At 39.0% G+C, this 21,470-nt stretch overlaps 1 protein-coding gene across 6 annotated transcripts in view; it reads right to left on the bottom strand.

Moving 5' to 3' along the window:
* KCNQ1 (potassium voltage-gated channel subfamily Q member 1) overlaps positions 1-21,470 on the bottom strand; it is a 422,193-nt gene that overhangs the window by 111,493 nt on the left and 289,230 nt on the right. For all 6 annotated transcript variants that reach the window (XR_011328096.1, XM_069803651.1, XM_069803647.1 and 3 more), the window contains one exon: positions 6,474-6,549. Coding sequence is in view for 5 of the 6 variants with exons in the window: in XM_069803651.1 (XP_069659752.1) it covers positions 6,474-6,549 (76 nt within the window). In the remaining variant the exon portion in view is untranslated. The remainder of the gene's footprint in view (positions 1-6,473; positions 6,550-21,470) is intronic.

Raw genomic sequence — 21,470 nt, 5'->3', positions numbered from 1 at the left:
GACAGTGCATGGCTGATTTCCTCTTCCAGAAAGACTGGCTGAGCTTTCAAATCTACTGGGAAATACTGGGGAAATATTGGTGCAAGGAATGATGAGGGAGAAAGCCTTGTGTCTGTAATTTGCACTTCATACATGGGAAAGCTTTAATTTGATCTGTTAGTAATAAAACCACTTTTGTGTAGTATTAACGATAAAGACCGTAATTTAACCGATAAACACCAAGACTAACTGGAAAGCAAGTGAATGAACTTGTTGAACTGCAGTGACAAATTAAACATATCTTAATCCTACATCTAGGAATTAGAGTCCAATCAGTGCCAGAGCTACCTATGAGAAGCAGCAATGAAGTTCTAACACAACAGAGGAGAGAGAGGAGAGGAGAAAAGTCGGGTGTAAACTTTACACATTAGACTGAACAGTAACACCTGAACTTACAATTTGGTAGAAAACTTCTTCGCCAAGATGATAATCAAATCAGTCAAGCAATACAGTAACAATAAATGATATGCCAGCAGGTCGAGGGAGGTGATTCTGCCCCTCTACTTGGCCCTGGTGAGACTCCACCTGCAGTACTGCATCCAGCTCTGGGGTCCTCAGCACAACAAAGACATGGACCTGTTAGGTCCAGAGGAGAGCCACGAAGATGATGAGAGATCTGGAACACCTCTGCTATGAAGACAGGCTGAGAGAGTTGGGATTGTTCAGCTGGAAGAAGAGAAGGCTCCAGGGAGACCTTACAGCAGCCTGCCAGTACTTAAATGGAGTTTATAAGAAAGATGGGACAGACTTTTTAGTAGGGCCCATAGCAACAGGACAAGGGATAATGGTTTTAAACTAAAAGAGGGTTATTCAGACTAGATATAAGGGAGAAGTTCTTCACAATGAGGGTGGTGAGGCACTGGGACAGGTTGCCCAGAGAGGCTGTGGATGCCCCATCCCTGGCAGTGTTCAAGGCCAGGCTGGATGGGGCTTTGAGCAACCTGGTCTACTGGAAGATGTCCCTGCCCATGGCAGGGGGGTTGAACTAGATGATCTTTAAAGGTCCCTTCCAACCCAAACCATTCTATGATTCTATATTTCTGACTCATTCACTATTCTCTCTATAGATACTCCGTAGATAATTTTCAAGGTTTGGTAAAATACCTTGGTAACACTGAATTACAGCTTTTCCTTTCTTACATCTTTTGAGAACAAGGAAAAGAGTTTACAGTGGTAGCTTCTAACACGCCAGATTTGTATCCCATTTGAGGTCTCAGAAATATTCTGTCACCTGTTACTTCAAAAGCAGGAGATGTCTCTGCACTGCTTAACCTTATTTCACATGCTGCAGGTTTTCCTCAATTCCATGCCACAAATACCTTCTTTTTTAAGGCAAAGGAAAGCGGGACACAATATAAAAACCAGGCTGTGGCACTTTCATGCAGTCCCCTGCACCTGCCTGGGAGGTAGCTCCCACATTTTAGGAATCATTATTTTAGTAATCATTACTTTAATAAAATCACTTCACCAAACAAATTATATTTCAGTCTGCCAGGTTCCCCAAAGCCAACTGCAAATCTCGGGTGAATGTGAGATACTCCCTAGTGGAAAGCTAAACAGGAATGGGAATTGCTCCACTCTAACCAAAGAGCACACAAGAATTCCCAAGAACCCTGACCACTCACACACATATAAATCATAACTAACATCCACAAAGAAATATGATTCAACAATGGCATAAGCCCATAAGTCTTTCAATGGACTAGTACTGTAAACAGGATGATATAAAAAAAAAAGAATTCTTGGATTATTTTTGTACTACAAATAAGCAAGAGAGAAATCTGCAAGATCAGCTTGAAAACTCTAGGTTCAGAAAAGCCGTTCAGTAAGAATAAAGATGCAGAGCTTTCTCCTGCCATCCTCATACTCTGGTGCAGGTGTCTGGCAGTAAAAAGAGTAGGTATGTTCCTGCCTGTTTTTCAGTTACTGGGCTGCTTCTTTCTCTTTAAAACAAGAACTGAAAACCTGGAGTAAATAGAATTTATGAATGAAGCTTAATTTCTGAGTAGGATAGGGTATTTAATAGTCAGTACTGATTATTCTGTAATTACATCACATTGAAAGCTGGTCTTTCAAGAGAAAATATTCTTGAAGTTGACAACATGTTAGTTTTGTAAAAGATAAAACACCTGCAGCAGGCACTGGATGAGTTTTGAAGAAACAAAAGTAGAAGCCAGACCCACAGCTTTCCTTAACTTCTCTTCTTTACTTTCGTCTCTCTGCTAATTAACCAATCCTCACAGCAAAAAATCTTAAGTGAGTTAAAATTGCCCCCATCATATACGAAAGTTTATAAAAGGCACAAAAGCCAATGCCAAATATTAAATGTGCCCCACTGGCCATTGCTGTTCCCTAGTAACTGCACACGCAGGGAGGCAGACCCGGGAAAGGGAGAGGTGAATCTGTGCACTGGGAATTTCTGGGAAATGTAACCAACTGACAGTCCAATAAAATGGGTAGAACATCCTTTGAAGCACAGGACACACTGAACTACATTGTTTGGTACAGCCCAATATGGGGATTAGAAAAAATTACACACACAATTCATGATTCATACCATGACAAATGAATTACATCAGATGATGAATTATAAGACTACAAATGCAAGATTTTCCAGTGAAATTGTAAGAAACCAGGCAACAGTTACTCACGTCATCAGTGGAACTGCAACCTGTATTTTTAGTTTATGCTATGTATAGAGTATTTGCCATGGTGAAAAACATAACACAAGTTAAAAACATATTTTAGAAGGAAACTGATTTACTCAACAGGAAGAACTTACATGGACAGAGCAAAAAAGATTTCAAAATGACAATGGGAAATCAGATCGAATCCCTGGTCACTGGATCTGTGTTGGATATCACAGTTGTATCCATGTGTGTAAGTCTTCAGATATTTAGAAACTTTCCTAACTGGAAGAGAAAGGTTATTTACTCATGAACCCAGCTAATGGAATAACTGAGTATGGTGATTTTCTTTCTGAAATTCAGTTGTAAGGTTAGACTGTGACAAAGACATCTGATTTATAACTAATGTATGAAATTCATTTTTGGTAGGTGAGGTTAACAAAGCCTAGAAAACCATTAATTTCCAAGTACTGCTTTCCCTATAATCTACAGAATCCTTCCTTAACCATGAGCCATTCACCTTAGCTGATGCACAGGACTTGTGTTGACTACTAGTAAAATATGATCTTGCCTACACAATTTGAAACAGTCCTACAGACTTTACAAGACCATAAACACATCCATTAAAAATGTATTAATTCTTTATAATATTATGCTGGGTTCTTACATGGACATCATCACATGGACTATATTCAAACCTGGACTTCAAAATAGAGCATAAATTTCTCCCCTTCTTTTAAAGAGGAAATGATGATGAAGTATGATGCTTCACAAATTGCTTTTCATATCCTTTGAAATCTCCTTGTATCCCTGTTCAGCTTCTCTTTATTTATTTTATTTATTTATTTTTTTTAAACAGGAAGGCTCTAATTTCTAACTGACTTTTGTCCTTGTGATGCCATCACTCCCTGTTATTAACTGAGCTCTTAAAAAAATATATCTAGGCAAATTTAGGCATACAGGTGTATCCTGCAAACAGCTGGTATAGTTTAAGAACCATGCTGGGTTCATGCTGGGACCTATTTTGCAAAATTTTCCTCTTCCTCTCCTTCTTCCTACGCTTCCCCTCCCCAAAAATCTTCAGAGACATCTCTAAAAAACACTCCTTTTAAATGCTGGCCTTGCAATTACTTATGTTGCAGCTAATTTTAAGCATGAGTAGTCCAATGAACTTCAGCTGAAATTTGTTTTTTTTTTTCAATAGTTATAGAAAAAAAATAATCTTAATTTTCTTCTAGGAAGATACATTTTGCAAACACAAAAAATGGAAATATCTACCAGAAAACAGCTATGCAGACCTCTTAAATGCTGAAAGATACATTTTAAAAATGCATCGTATGCTTTACATTTATTTAACAGATATTGCATTGGACTGGTTATTAGAAACTGTATCGTCATTACTTGGCACATGTTTAAACATTTTAATTTCTTATGACTATTTTATGTGCATACAATAGAACAAAGCAGATTTACAACATACTTTTGAGGAAAGAATAATGGCAGTAGTTATCTCTTAATTACAGGAGAGATTTTCAAAAGCACCTTGTGGCTTGAATTTCAAGGTGACGTTGGGCATTAAGTTACTTAGGTGCTTTTGAAAACCGTACCTTTGGTGCTCTCCAAATTTTTAAACTCGGTCATAACCTTGTATTCAGAAATTATGGAGAAGTATCAGATATCCCCCATACGTTCCTATTGGGAGATTCTGCTTCTGACAGAAACAGCAGCGTATCACTCGTGCACAGGAGTGACTTGAGATACATTTCACTTCAGCCTAACTGACATCTTTAGTTCTTTAGTAACAGCTAACATTGATAGCTCGGGAAGAAGAAAGACTGCTAAAGAAGGATGGGAGACAACCTTGTTGAGGGATTTTGTGGATGGCCAAGACCAAGTCTTTTGCAGATGCCAAAGTGAGAGTACAACTGAGAAGCCAGATTAGCAACCAGGATACCGAGTACAAACAAGTTTTAAGTATGAACTGAATAGTCCCATTCTATTCAGTCAAATGCTTTTTCAGCTTCTATCAAATCATCTGCCGCAGGGGAGTTTCATTTATTTGCCAGGTGGATAATGTTGCACGCAGCGTTCAGGCATTTTCAAAATCTGTTTTTGACAAATACCACTTGGGAGGTAGATATATTACATGTAGATATCTTGTTTCTAAGCAGTTTAGTTAATACCATGGCAAATATTTTATGATCTAAATTTATGAGAGCAACGATTCAGTAATTACCATGGAGCAAAGGATCACAATCAGGTTTTAGAATGAGAATCAATTAAAGTTTAATGGAACTGGCCACTTTTAGGCAGTTTTTCACAGAACAGCAGTGGACACATCACCTGAATGGGCCCTGTCCCTTGCCAAGTTACAAGTGCTGGCCAGCAAGTGTTAAGAAGCTTCTCAATAAAACGACTATAAAAATTATTTCCAAGTAGTCCAGACATTGTGCCTTTCTTAATTTTAGTCTAATAAAAATACCAGGGGAAATGTGCTAGCAGAAACTTTCTGAAAGTGCTCTCCTGATGAAAACCCTGGACATGGGAGATTTCAGCCTCAATGGTGACAGTCTGAATACATTATACATAACTGAAACAAATTTCTGAAAAGCTCAGGCAGCCTTAGCCATAAATTAGCTCATGAATTTTAGTAAAAATAAAAAGATTCAAAATAGAAAATTGCTAAAGAATTCAGGCAGTGCTTCTAAATTTCACTGAGGAAGTCAGAATCGTGGTTTTGACGTAGCAGCAAGCATCGCCTTACAGAAACAATGAAACTCTTGGACTGTTAGTCATCATCATCATCATCATTGTTTGATCCTAAACTTTGTGCCCTTCAAATTTGAAGGGAAAAGGGCACCCTCCCTTTTTGGGGGAGGGCTAGATTAAGAGTGGGAAAGCTTTTTAGTCTATTCTAAGCAGTGGTGGTGAGGTCACATATGAAAATGATGTGGGCGGTTAAGCTGCTCTCTTTCCTTGCATTTTCAGTTGTGAAGCCTGTTCTCTGGAGATTGTCCCTTATTAATTAATTTTAAGTAAAGTAATATATTTCTTATATATTCACCTGGTTTAAATCAAGCTGAAGGCCACTGACACGTGTTTTTACTGGATTAATGAAATTGATTTAGAAACCACATTCTTAGAAAGTTTGCAGTCAGAATTTTTTATTCAGACCAGGCAAAAAGGTTAATTAGCTACTGTTAAATGCTTGCGGTATCACAATATCACAGCAAGTGAAGTGTCACACAGGAAACATATGTCAGTGAGGAGTAAAGAGAACTGATATCTCACAAACTGGGAAGGAGGTCTCCTACCTGTGCAGAGGGGAGAAGGGAAAAGGAAGGCGAAACCTTCCAATACGCTAACAAATTCCCACCCCGGTTTCTTATCAGGACTTTATTATCATTGAGTAAGAGACAGAAACAAGGCTGAGGTAGTATTTTAATCTCTAATCCTACCGACTCGGCATGACAGTAACATACAGCTCAGAATTAATGGAGACATATGAGAATGTTTGCACTGGGAGAAAGAGACAGCGATAACAGAGGGTGAAGGGTCAAGTCCATTAGCAGAAAATAACGTTTTAATTCAGACTGCATTTCAGGAGTTTAGCCCATTTCCAGTGCATCCACAGTTGACTAACCTGCTGCTAAACAACCACCCTATTGAAGGAGGAAGAGAATAGTGGGTGTAGCTCACCATTACTGAAATGCATTGTGTTAGTCTCTCTTAAGTTTCTAAAAGAAACAGTGAATCAGGAGAATAAAAGGTTTTCTTTAGAAAAGGAGCCTTCTATTCACAACTCACCTGAAACTTTTTCTTTGCTACAAAATACTGCATCCTACGAATCACCTTAATTGCAGCACGGTGGTGTTCTCGCAGCCTGTGGGAAAAATGAGGAAGGTGAGTGGGGTGAAAGAGCATCTCCATCCAGACAATAAATATAACGGTCTGCAGTAAATGCTTCACTAACACGTGAATGTGTAATGCAAGTAGTTGTGATTCAGCCTGGGAGCACAACACAGTATTATGTTGACCTTCCCCACCTTTCAAGAAGGCTATAAAAATCCAGGATTTTATCTGACCTATGCTAGATTTGCATACATTTCACGGTAAAAAAAGGTGTCCACATAACCTCCTCCTATGTCTAAGCAAACGTCCACCCATCTCTCCCAGTTTCATTTCCCCCCCCCCAAAAAAGCTATCAAGTTTCTGCATATTCAGCCACACGCAGCTTTTATACACGGTCGCTCTAGAAATCCAGCTTTTGTTTTTTTTGTGGGTTCACCGCCATCCCCGCAAGTCCTGTACAATATGTTTCTTCACTCCCATGAATTTGTCTTTCAAAAATTACTTTAAAATAACAATTTAAAGATTTTTGAGTTGTTGACTGCTAAACAACTCAAACGATCCTGTGGTAACTGGATGCAACACCTACATACACATGTATCCCAAAACCGATCTGTAAGTGTATATAAAGACAAAATAATCTGAAAGGTCTTCAAACAAATATATCCCCCTCTTCATGCACATGCATATGCACTGAAAACAGAATTAAGAAATAATAATTTGCTCTTTCTACTTTAAAATAACAGATTTTCATAGTATCTGACATTATTTTTTAAACAGTTCATTAAAAGCAACAGATATTCTAAATTTTTCAAAGCTTGCAAAAATGATGTATTTTTCTTCTTAACATTAAAATATCAAATCAAACATTTAAGCTGTGCCGATGATTTAGTCTACTTGCTCATTCCATTACTCTTAGCAAGATGTGCTTGAATGACATTATTGCATAATCTTTATTCCCTTTTTAAATGCATGAACATATAGCCTTTCTAACTCTCAGCCCAAAGAGACTTCTAGTGATGGCTTCGGGGAATCAGCAGTAAAAGCAGAGTTAGATATTCCAGATGTTTTATCTTTATAAAATTATTATTAATAATACTGATAGACCAGCATATTGAGATGTCACAGGCAGTACTTCCTGTCTGTACTGAACCTGACAGCATTCATACTCACCATGGGATGGAAAAGTCATATTTAAGTTCTGTACAGGTTTGGGTCTTTGGTGTGATACAGCATGGTATCACCCAAGCCTCTTCAGTTAAACATAACCTGGAATTTTAGTGACTATTCACATATTCCCTCAGGACAACTTTCCCCCAGCAAACAGAAGTTCTGCATGTGCAAACGGTGGATGTCTGTCCTCTGAACAGCATGGCAAGTGTAGCTGGGGCGTTCCATTCCTGAAAACTCACACTTTTTAGTGGGAAAATAGCTTTCTGCAAAGCCAAAAACAGAACCAAAAAAAGCTCTCTTTTTCTACTTGTAGATACTGCCTCTCAGGTGGTTTCTTTCTGTTACAGAAATTGTTCAGATTTAGCAATGACAGAAAAGATTACTTTCTCTGGATACAGTGTAAAATACAGTCACTTTTCAAACTAATAACATACAGCTTTTCACCACAGGTCTACAGATCACTAAGACTGTGAGTGCATTTATATAACGCAACTGTGCCTCAATAATTATACACCGATCCATGACTCTGCAGTTGGATCTGTACTGGGAGGCCCTTCCCTATTAACAGGTAACTGAGGTGCCTCAGAGAGACTCTCTCCAGGTCCCTGCTCCCGCAGATCTGACTGCAAGATCATGGTTCCTGTTATAAAAATGGAAATTTGCTCCGCCTAACTGGGATGGCTGCCTGTTTGGTTTGAGTCCCAGTGAGCTGAGTTAGCCTAACGCTAGTTCATCCCGGTTCTGTGAGCCCTTGCTGCATCACTCTGCTGCTAGGGACATGGACGACTTCCCCCAAAACCAAAGAAAATAGCAGGTTTGGGGTTTTTAAGTTCTGCTTCACAGAGATGGGAGACAAAAAGATAAACGCTGCTTAATTTGCTATTAAATATCAAAGGTGTGAAAGCGTAACTGTCATGCAGCTATACATCCTATACATAGATGCACACAAAAACATCTTATGACAAATAGAAATAAATTTCAATTGCAATAAAACTGCTTGGTTTAGGCCTCATTTCCTCTGGGCTGTTCTTCACAGTCCATTATTTCTGAGTAAAATATTTTTCTTTGGGACAGACGGTCACTAGTAAAGCACACCAAATCCCTCATTCTCTATCTAGATGACGAGCCTCATCTATAAGCAAGACAGATGGATAATAAAAACTATGTTTGCCATTCAGTGAAATAACAAAAGTATACTACCAAAATTATTTTCCAATGCAGCTATTTTACATCAATCCTTGTTCAGTGCTAACATGAACTTCCATGCCAGGAGGGAAAGTTAATATTCTCATTTTATTCCTTGCCATTTCCAGCTCCAGTAGGAAACCTTACAGTAAGCTTGTTTCCGCTTAAGCTGTAAAATCTAATTCTGCACAACAGGCTGTCCTGATTCCCCAAGATTAAATGCTTCTGCGATGAGGGAAGGGAATAAAGGATTTAATTAGTAGCCAAGGTTATGATTCACGGTTGTTTGATCTCTTTTGCAAACTGGTAACAAACGCTTCAGTAAATTGAGAGCTTAACCATTAACTGGCGATATTTGTTTGTTCAGCCACTTGTGACGTCTCTGAATTCTGGTTAAAGAACGGCTGCCTGCAACCTCTGCGGACACACAGCGTGCTTAGCTGCCAGCTAGCCACTCAATACATTACCGTCCTCAGAGCAAGAGTTTCACGAGTCCTTTTTTCTTTAGGAGCGTGGCGGGAGATGACGTCATCTGAGAGTGCTTACAGAGAGCTGTGACACGCCTCCGCTGCGCACGCGTCCCCACAGCGAGCGGGAGATGCCCTCGGGAGAAGCACTGCCGTGCGGGGCGAGTGTCCGCTGGCAGAGCCGCCCTCCCGCAGCCCCCGGGGAAAGGGGTTTTAGGGACTACTGGGACACTCCACAGAGCCCACCCGCTTCAGCGCAGCTGCGGGAGCCAAGCTCTCCTGCAATTCAAATCCGTCATTTTTCACACGTTTAGTTTTGCCTAGCTTTAGGAGAAAGCTTATTTGAAAAGTGCATTAGCAACAAGGTCAGCAGACAAGGTTGTTGCCCTTTAGTTAACGAAGCTATTTTCCTCTCCTGGGCGTTCGTCAGGCTTTGAGCCTCACCCTCACCATACCCATTAATCTCACGATAACCAACATCCAAAGGGACTGGCCAATCACCATTTGAGTGACTCCAATAACCATCAGCATATTGCCTTAAAAAATAAACTGAAGTAGTTTGTATGCCTGTAAAATCAAGCTTCCAATACCAGACAACATCTCAGCCTGCACCTTTCTGAAGAAAAATTGCCAATAGCTTTCAGCTACCAGTAATTTTCTTTCTCAACATAAACAGGACATTGAGATCACCTTGAACGTGGCACATACTACATGACATTTCCCGTGGACTTAAACTTATAGAATTAGGTCCCAAAACTGCCAGTGAAGCCATAACATTGTCAGAACCCATAGGAATGATCCGGAAGAATGAAGGAGGATATAACAACTCATCGACAACAGAAAACCACCCCGGTGGTAACAGGGTCAACACATTCATACAAACCTACATTATTTGTAGGTATAAACCAGGTTTGCATTATTTGTGCACTGAAAAAGTAACCTTGCAGATGCAGGCACTCCTCAAAGCATAAGAAATGAGGATTAAAAAATCCCCGGCAACAAAATACAATGGATTGAACACCCACATTACAAAAGAAAGCCTGACAGAATAAAATGACTAGAAGTCATTGGTTCTTCCTGCCTCCTTTTGTTGTTAGGATACTTAACCTAGAACAAGTCATTTGGAGGAAGCCTGATGTCTTCGTTAGCCCATCAGAAATCTGGACTGGAGTTTCATGTGATTTGGAAAACAAGCATGCTGAAGAACTTCAGGTAATTTTACAGCCGTTCTTATTTGGTTAGAAAGTTGTTATACATTTATAAATGCCCCAAACTATTGTAATGCAGCTGTTTGTACATTTGACTTCAATATTACTCATTTTTCACAACAGAGCCAGCCAAAACCTCAATAGGTTTCCCAAGGTGTGGCTCATTCCCCAGTCCCACACTCACTGACAGCCACAGTGAATGTCACCAGCTTCAGCCAGCACCCGCCTGCCTCCTTCCTGCATGGAGACCTGCAGGGCCACCCCAGAAGAATGCTTTCTGGGACGAAGGCTAAGGTTTTTGGTTACAAAAACCAGGTGGCTTTACAAAAAAGGAGGTAAGTAGTTGCATGGTTTGGTTGTTTTATGTTTCAAGAAAAAGAAAAACTTTTATTTTTCAATGAAGTTTTACAAAATTAATCCCTATTCTGAAATACACGGTTCTTTCACTAAAGGACAAGAAAGGAAAAACAATTACCAATTAGAAATTATTTATTGTCCTTACAAAGCTGCTGAATTTTGTATCAAGTCCTTAGTAATGCCATTAGAAGTTTGTTCCCCTTTTCATCTCAGGAAGGTGTTCTACATATTGGCTTAGTGTTAACAGAAATATTTAAGCAACAGGACAGAGGAAAGGTGGTGCTAATTTCCTATTTATAACACTTGCCTTTTTGTTTATTTGTAGAACATTTTATTATCAGGACCATAATGTCTGGCACAGACCTCCCAACCTACACGGACGCTGATATTGTCGGAGTTAAAAGGTCAACACTGTCTATTCAGAAAGAGTTTAACAAGAACGAAAACTCAGTAGGAGAGCACCACAGATTTATAATATCTTTTACAAAATACCCATTTCTCAGTAAACCTAACACTGATTTGAAGTCAAGCTCAGTTTTCAAACATATTTAAATTCTCTGCTGTCATCTTAAATTTCTGACTTAGGACAGAGCTAAAGTATTAAGAAAGAATGCTGAAGTCGGTTGGCCCAAAGTTTTTGGCACTAATCATTATTTAGACTTGAGCTTTACCTTTAACACATCAGATTTTAATAATACGCTGTGCATGTGAACCGAAATATTTTTCACATTCAGGCACTGAAAAGCATCCCTTGTCACAGAATCTGATGGACAAGATGCAGAGTAGCTGCATTAAGCCATTTCATTAGTGCATTTAACTTTAATGAAATCTTTCATCGTTAGTCCTCCAGGCGCTTTTGATATAGAAATTGCTGGGGCTCAAGGTTATTCTTGTCTTTTCACACGTTCTGTCATTCCCTGCCCATTACAGTTGATAGGAGTTTCTCCATACTGGGCAACATTTTAGATGTGATAAGTTAAAAGGGATTAGGTTGCATTGCTGTGTATTCTGTAATAGGAAATGTTTGATCACTGTACCCAGGAACAAAATCAGAATCGCTGATTATTTCAAATAATGTGGGCTACTCAGCTTTTCCTTTCATTTGTTGCGAGAGCTTGGCAACTGTTGTTTGCCACCATTATGTTACGTTTATCAGGGGCTCTCAAAATATACCCTGGCCTATAAATGATTCACAAAAACCATCTTAAGGACCAAGCAGTAAAAGCTGCCCAGAAGTGTTAGAAAAGTATGACGACACTTGAAGAGCAAACCAGTTACAAAACTGAAGTTTTATTAAATGGGCTTCAGCTAAGCTTAGTGTTTACATAAACGCTCCCATAACATTTTCAATGTATGAATGTGTTTATTTTTAATGACAAACATTCTTTACTAGACCTTGCCTTCTGGACTTCCCATCCATTTGTGAAAGTAAATTTGGAAACTAACGACAAGACAAAGGAAATGAATTCAGCTACCCCCCACAGTCCTCACCTCCAGGGTCTTCACAGGTTTGAATGCAATAGGAATACAGAAATAACAATATATATAGAACAAGGAGAATCACAAATAGCAGGTAAGCTAGATTTTTAAAATTTCTTTGGTCTTAGCAAAGGCATTCTAGTAATTATTGGCGAACAAGTAATCTGGTTACAAAAGATCTAAGTCTACTGAACTCTTATTCATGCTTGCAAATGGGTCGTGAACACATAAGATTTCATCAAATGCAGTTGTTCATCTAAGCACTGAGTAATTCAATGTCAGCAGCAAATGATTTCTATGAAGAAGTTTGATCAATAATTTCTATAGAATAGTATGTTTTGAGTGTTTAGTTTTGCAAATATGAGCGGCTTTGACTTAAATGCTCGTGTCATAATGTAATTTCTGTTCCCTACCTAAGGCACTGCAGGGGCTGACTTTCCATAGGAGCATTAGTGATTATAAATTTAAAAATTACTCTGCAAGAATACTCTGTAAGAGTAATGTCAAATTCACTCTTTTGGTGAACCCTTCAGCCAGTAAACATCTTGGTTATTATTTACTGAGTGCGAACATAGTCCCAGGGGAATTAGCTTAAGGTGAATTAACATTTGTAAGCTCCTCCCCCCACTACGTATTCTCCCAACTATCTGTGGTTGGTCTTTTTTTTATTTAAAACACGTAATTTTAAATCCACAGCCATCTTTTAACAGATCTATATTTTATTTTACAGCAGCTTTCATGTCTCCCTTCTCAAAAGTCATGGGCTTAACTCAGAAATCCTTTCATGTAGTTATAGCAATCCTCTTCTCTCTACAGATAGTCAGGTTTAGCTTGGTTTGTGGGTTTTTAAGAGATATGCAAAAAAAGAACAAGTTTAAAAAATAACATTGCCTTTGAAGGATTTTGATGTTTTAATATCTTCAGTTAATCATAAAAATAGCATACTATTATAAGAAATGTTTCAAAAAGGAAAAAAATTATGTAGGTTTTTCATAGTCATGCCATTGGAGCATGGTATATAAACAGGGGAAGCTGTCGGAAAGATGCAGCTTCCCCGAGGGGTGGGCAGCTCTGCAACCACAGCTCAGAGTGCGATGCGATCTCCCCAGCTCTCAGTCGCACCTCGGCAGAGATGTAGCACCGGCATATACCGCTGGAGAAAGGCACACGCGCTGGCTTCAGCACGGAGCTCTTCTCCTGCTCTGGGAGCCTTTGCGCAGCGATAGCCGCTGGTGGGAAACCTGATCAGCTACATTTGGCAGGTCAGAAAGAATCCCGAGCTCTGCACCGATCGCCTAGGAGAGGTCTCCCAGGGGTGGTGGGGAAGCCAGAGGTGGGAGTTCATATGGAAAGAGGAAAGCAAGCTCAAGTGACTTGACTTGTTTCAGGCACTAATTGCAATTTGAGACTCAGAGCAACTCTGGAAAATACAGCTTATCAGTCTAGCCCTTTAAAAAATGCTCATATCAAGGCAATCTGAAATGAATATTTAAATGCAGGCCTGAGAAGGGAAAGAACCACTGCTCTCCTGACCATTAGTTAGCACAGGTAAAAAATAATAACTGCCATGTGGACCAGCAAGAGATGGCACGAAGTACAGAAGTTTTTGGAAGCTGTTTTTCTGATAGGGAACACAAGTCTCACAAGGGGCTTGGCTTCATAACTCACCCAAAATACAAACTCTCTAATATCTATACTGCTGCACAACTACATTGCTGTAACTCCAGGTGGATCGTTTTACAACTGAACTTTCAAGAAGGGCTTTCTGCAAAGCATTTATGTGATACTGGGAGACTGGACACAGGATAAGGAAGATAAACACACCATTAAAACCAAAGTTTTCAAACATGCTGACCCTCTACTCCATTCCCAGTTGTCCCACTATTCCTCAGCATACCCTGACACATAAAACAAAAACTGATTTCCAGCTAAACAGAAGAGGATCCAGAATACCTAAACAGCATAGGATTTTGGAGTGCAACACTCAAATTTGTTCAACTTCTGTTGGGGGGAAATGGTCCAACACATAGCATGTCTAGAACCAAGACAAATTGCTGTAGCTAGAATAAAAACCATGCATACGTTTTCAGAACTAATGGTATGCTGGGGCAAACAGATATAGCATCAGAGATTTCCTTTGTGGTCTGCCCACAATGATGCTAGCTAAGAACATAACCCTTACTATAAAAGTTTGTGTTGAAATCAGGCAACAGCATGAGATTTCTTGTACATCCCAAATCGCCTTTGCTATATGTTTTCACAATTCTGTTTTTACTTATGTCTGTTACTGGGGTATGAAGAGTTGCACAAAGGACGGTGGGGGAGGAAGTAAAAATTATTTTTGGAAGGGACTGAAATACCCTGTAGAGAAAGCAGGAAAAATATAAAAACCTGTTCCTATTTTGTCAGAATTGGCTATTGTTCCCCAACTTTGGTGATATCATTACCAAATACCAATTGATATTGATACCTATATCAAATCACAGTGAGCCTTTATTCAGCTCTTTACTCTCTGCAACTTGTTGAGTCAGAAGGCAGTTGCTTTTTTACACAGTTTCAAGGTCAAGCAATTTGAAAGTATCGAGACACAAATGAGATCACAGATAAGTAAATAATAATGTACGACACTGTCTTACAGACATAGTCTGACACATTAAACTCCTTTTCTAAAGAGGTTGAAGACAGAACACAACAGAGTTGTAGTTCAGTGCACATGGAAAGCCATGGTTATTATTTTGCACCATCTGTTTAAGAGCGATCTTTTCAGCTTAAAAAAAGTATTTTTTGCAGAGCTTGACATCCACAGCTCTGATTATAAAAGGAAACGCAGGGCTACAATCAGCGATACTAGGAAGAAAAAACCCATATTGCCTATGGTTACTTGCCTCTCTGTTGTTGGCCTATTAAAATTACAATAACCTTTGAATATTAAACCAGCTGATGTTACAGTACTTCATTATGCTCAAGAAGTTGTTAACACTACACGGTAGCTCTTTGTTGTATTCATTGCAGGGAGTTATAAGACCACTGCAAACTCAAGGCTGAGTTTGGCTTTTCTATTTGACTTAAATTGCATTGCCCAGAATATACATCAGATACCACCTGTACACAAAAATATCTAATGCTGAGTATGAGATGTAAAAGCATCAAAATTATGATCAACTCATTAAGAATTCTCAATTATTCATTTCCACTCTACATAATACTTTAACATGCTAATTTAATATATGCTCTATCCCACATCTTAATTAACACTCATCACGTAATACTACTAACATCATCCCATTTAACCTTTTGTTTTGAGACAAAAGAAATAAGCTTTTATTAGGTCACCTACTGATGCAGTTCACAGGGGATCCATGGAAGGTCAAACCAATATTGCATTGCTACTTATTCAACCCCACACAATGACTTTAGCCAGAACGTCCTTCAGGTTTTTTCCCCAGCATCTCAGTAATAAGTGTATTTTTAAATAATAGTGAATAGAGACAAGAAAGTTGTTTTTTCTTTGTAAAACCAATCATAGGCAAGAGGTTAGATTCACTCATACACCCTCACAAGTTCAGGCTATTCTACCAAGGCACAGGAGGTAAATTGAGAGAGTATCTCAGCTGTTCCACACAAATGAAAGTCATTACACAGTTGTGACTAACAAAATAAAGCAGCTTTTCTGTTGCAGAGACAGGAATTACAGTGGGAAAAAATATCTGAAAGGAAGAGGCCGTTGACCTGAATAGCAATATTTACATTACCAAAATCCTTGATAATCCTATTTCAGAAATCCTAACACCTTCCATCTTGTTTTCAGCTACAGAGATGATTTGCAAATTCTCCTGCCATTTAATAATGAAAAAGAGAAGATGGAAGTCACTGCTGTGAAGCCCTTTCTAAGCACTATATTCTGAAATCATACTGTATCCAAAAAAAACCCATCATTGCCACAGAAATCAACTGAAAAACACAAGGCCAAATTCTGCACTATTTACACCGTGGGACACTGGAAGGGACTGGAAGCTGATGGACTGTTAGGTCACTGCAGCTTCTGGCCTGCCATCTCTGTAGGGGCTCTGGATGTAATTTATGCAGAATGATATAAGTGTCTGCTCACAGCTGCACGTTTCGGTGGGTGTATCCTCCAAAAATAAAGTGATAGAAGACTATAAACATAAGGGTGTTGCTATAGTTTGTGTAAACTGCAATGAAAAGCATGGCAAACCTTGAACAGACAGCATTAGGACAAGGGGACTTCACTTCCCACGTCAATGCCATCACTTCAGAAAAAAAAGGCAGTTACAAATGTAGTTCAAAACTGCAACTTTTGCAACTGGAAGCATTCTCAAGGATTTGTTATTTTACAATAGTGGAGAAACACATGGGATTTCAACTTGTGGAGAACAGCCTTTTCCTATAAATCACAGAGCGTAATCTGAAACCTAGAAACAGCACAGGGGCTCACATTTATGGATTTAAAACAGATGAAGAGCAAGCATGCTCTTAACCCTTTCCCTATAATTTCTTCCCAGTACAAAATGAAAATGAATATGCAAGCACTGAACAGAAATTAACTTGGTAAAAATCAAGATGAATACAATTCTGTAAACACTGAAAACTTCAGCTCTTCGACCAACTTCCCTAAGGACACAAGCACAGAATTGTCCCAAAGCAAAGCACTGTAAAACTGTTAGAGCATAATCCACTATTCGGACTGTTCTTTCATCAACTTTTATTTAAGCCGTTTATCTTGTTGAGATTAGGATCTCTCTTATAAAGCAAGACCTGGCAAACACAGGCCTCTGGGTTTTGAATATCAGGCTATATTTCACTGGGAAAGAAGTAACTAGCAGCCTGTCGTCTCACCATAAGGTTATAAACTCCTTAATCAGGCAATAGGAGAACTAATACTAACACATTAGTGATAATTTCTCTTCAGAAATACGTAAGAGCATTAAGATGATATAAAGAGCATTTATTTATTGTCTTTTGGGATCCCCAACAATTTCTCTACCATTTTAGCCTCTCTTACAGCTCACTGGACAAAAAAACCCCCCAAACCCAGCATAGCCTGTTCAAACTTGAATCCTAAGACACAGCCTTTTTTTTTTTTTTTTTTTTTTTTTAAATAAAAAACCACAATGTAAAAGAATGGATGGGAATATCAGCATTGCCAAAAGGCATTAGTCTATACCTTGTCAGGGTCAGCGTTCCAGTACTTCCAGAAATTCACTCACATACGTGACACAACAGTATGATTAAAACCAGAAACGGGCTCGGTGTGAAATAAAAGTATGATGGTGGGTCACATTAAATCTCTACAACGATGTAATATTTTAGAGCAAACCCTAAACCAACCAGCCTGGGACAGTTGAAAGGAGAAGGGGAAAGATAATTTTAAGCTTACTGCAAGATCACTCATCTGCACACACAGTATTTGCCCATGGTAATCCAACCTTTGTCCCTTTATTGGCTGCAGTTCAGTGCAGTGGTACTTTTCTCCATGTCTCCTGGTGAAAAGCTAGGGTGTTTCTGTACCTCACTGAAAAGGTGGCAGTTCACAGGAAAAGTGTCTCTAACGTGGCAATGATGGGCACCCAATTCTTTTTCAAGTGAAGAAGTAGCTACCTGAGAACAGTAGAAAAACGCAGCATGAAAATGAATTCAGTCTTAGCCACTGGGCATATTGTGGGAGCATACAAAAAATGCAGTCATGGCTAAAATTTTGCGCTACAATAATCAGAGAGACAACCTAAAAAAATCTGAGCCCTTTTGAAATAGCTTGCTAAAACTGTTTTATGTAATTGTACTTGCAAAGAAAGATTTGGGGAGAACAGAGAGAGTAAGAGAGAATTTGTGTTACTACCACAATTCTCTCTTATGACTAACATTTGATATGTCACATAGTGTGTTAGCAAATCTCAATAAACATAATAGTCACCATGACTTTTTTTTTTAAATAATTTCAAACCAAAGACTGATTTTTTCACAAACGCGCACATTATGGAAAATTTCAGATTAGATCCTCAACTGCTTCACCTTCATCCTATTATCACTATAGCTTTTTAAAGCTGCAGTCCAATTTCAAGTACAACCTCCCTTGCTTCACTTTAGTCCTGCAGATGCTCAGATCCAGATCTCACCTTTGTCTCTTGTGAACCAAAGATGATATTTGCATACAAACACCTACGAATGTCCCCACTGGGATTTCCAAAAATGTCTATCAGCCCATCCAATGAGGTTGATATACACAGTTTGAAAAATCTCATGAGGTACCTAAATAACTGTGACAATCTGACCTATTCCATATGTAACCAGATGGCTACCAACCAAATGGTATGAAGGAAGAGGCATTTCACAGCTTGAAAGCCACTAAAAATATGGACTGTATCACATTTACTGAATTATGTGTTCAAAACGGCTAGCTAGATAAACCCTTCTTTAAAGCACATCCTGTGCAAAAGTTCCTGCCTAAACGTACCAAGTTGCTTTGAAGCCTCCCATCTCACCGAAGCGGGTATAGGACTGCGTGCATGAGTAGACTCACTGAAGTCAATGGGAGAACACATGCCTGAACTTACACGCTTGCTTAGCATAGCGAGGGATCAGCAGAAACTTGAAAAACTTGTACATACAAGAAAACATTCAAGACAGGAAATGTAGATTATATATTAAGAAGAATTCTAGATACACACTTATTAACTAGGTTGCTATCTTTTCTGTGGAAAATCTGAGCTGAAACATCTAAGTTCTCCGGTTCAATCTAATAGTTAAAGAATATGCCAGGTTATTACTATTGCAAAAGCACAGGGGAAATTTTATGAGCTGATATGCTGGAGACAGAAACTGGCTGGGACTAGCTACTCTGGTATGTGAACTCCATTTCTTTCTGTGGCTTCAAAGCACAAGCAGAGCTCACAATGTATTTTTCTAGCCTAGAATTATTCTTTTGTAAGTTAGATACGGAAAACAGCATGTGTTTTAATTACTTTCTCCCTCTCAACTGAGAAACTGATAACAAGCCTGTTGTACCTTTCAACTTAAGTTCTGTTACACAGAAAAAATATTTTGCTTAATATTCCTATCTCATTGTGTAAATACATGATGACGTTTACAGATTGATTTACAGTTGAGCACTTTGTTAAAAGTATCAGCCTACTTTGTAACTTTAGATTTTTTGCAACACACATTTCTGCAAGGCAACATTTCCTCGATACAGGTTGAGCATGAGCTCAACTACACTCAGCATAGCGGATAGGAGTCTCTTGATCCTGGCCAGTTTTAGGTGGGCTCTATTTACTCCAGAAATATTTTTTCAAGGGTATCTATACAGTCAAGTAATCCAGTATTCAAAGAACTAATACGTTCTCTTGGTACGTATCAGCACAGAGAAAGTTAAATGGAAATAAAAACTACACTACCAGTATCCAGAAGAGTTACTACAGTCCAGAAGGGACAGTCATTTGAGGGAACACACTGGTAGGGGAATTAAGGAGGGCTCAGCATTGCTACCATTTGTGTTACAGGATTAACATCATCCATCGTACCACAAAACACGTGGCAAATGTTACTTGGGAAAGCAGAGAGATATCTTGCTTGGCATTAAAACTACTGCAATAATTTCCTTTTTTTGGGTGTGAGATCTCACACACAAAGCCACAACCCCCCCAAGTGTCTTGCCTACAAAAGAGGTAGAATCAGCAGCAGTTAGCCAAACCCTCAGCTGGTTCAAACCAGAGCTCCACTGCCTTAATTAGATAAGCAATCCTGAAAGTCCTATTTAAAAGAGCACTGCATCAGGCTCTCCATGCCACTGTAAGCCAACTCTCTTCTCTAGCTGCCTTCCTTCACATTAGCTCTTTGTCCCTCCCTTCTTCTCCTCTGACTTTCCTACACTTTCCAATTACCTTTTTCTCCCCTTTACGTTTTCTGCATCTGTCCTGTGGTTCCTCCTCTCTGTTTTATCAGTCATAAGTAAACTTACCCTCATTTTCGCAGCCCTTCACAGTCTACTGCGACTCTAGCTATCCAATCTCATGGACATCTTCACTCTGCATGCTATTGCTCAATAATCACACAAACACGTTTCCTTCCTTGCCACCTTGCAACAATACTGCAATGTAGCTTTTTTCTATTTCTCCTTACTCTTTGGCTGCATGGCATGTCTTCACAGTAGAACACAATTCAGAGAATATACCCCTCGTATTTTGAGGAGCATGAACGCTAAATAGGAACAGAGCAAAATTAGGCTTTCAATGTAGTTACTAGTTTTGCAGCTGTGCTTTCTGCGTTAAACTAATGATAGGAATGCCCTAAAACCAAGAAAAAACTTGTTCATTCAAACGTTTGTGAGACCAGGATTTTTTGGAGGAAAAAGAACTTACCAAACCACATTAGTGCTTCCTAGTAAGCACTTTGCAGGTACACTGGTAATACAAGATCATAATTTTTTTCCAGCTTTGAATGATTATGTCATAAAAATATCCTTTTATATAAGCTAATATACATAGTAATATATGTATATGAAAGCATTCATTGAATACAAGGCAAGTAAGTTAATGCAAATTGCAGGTAAGAGCCAGAGAGAAAAGGAGTAAATTTTGATTTTGAAAATGCCAGAATCAAGAAGGTATTTTAAGGTCGTCATTGAAAATCTTCTGAGAAAGCGGGGAAATGTGAAAAAGTGCACTGAAAATCAGTAGTACTTTTCTACCAGCTCCTTTTACACCTTCTATATGCCTTTACATCCATGAGTTCTGCACGGGCCAAGAGCAGAGAGGAGAGTAGGCTAAGTGTACGCAGAAACACTGAAACAAAATCAGTCTCATTTGTATTCTAGCGCATCACAGAGTTTTTATCGGCACTGAAGGTTCTAATGTACAATGCCACCCTCAAATGAAGAGCGGAGAGATGGCTTGACAGTGTACGTTATTCAGGTCGTTAATTTCAGACTTTATTATTACAATCCCGCTCGCTTTGGGGATTGAAAAATGATTAGGAACTTTGAAATGATTCCGAAAAGTGTGGGAGTAGACATGGCCTGACTGAGTCCACTGAAGGGCTTTCCGTGCAGGTTTAACACTGCTTTCCTCCCT

The sequence above is a fragment of the Haliaeetus albicilla genome, chromosome 16 (assembly GCF_947461875.1).
Source record: "Haliaeetus albicilla chromosome 16, bHalAlb1.1, whole genome shotgun sequence".
Taxonomy (NCBI): domain Eukaryota; kingdom Metazoa; phylum Chordata; class Aves; order Accipitriformes; family Accipitridae; genus Haliaeetus; species Haliaeetus albicilla.
This window is presented reverse-complemented; position numbering and strand designations above follow the sequence as displayed.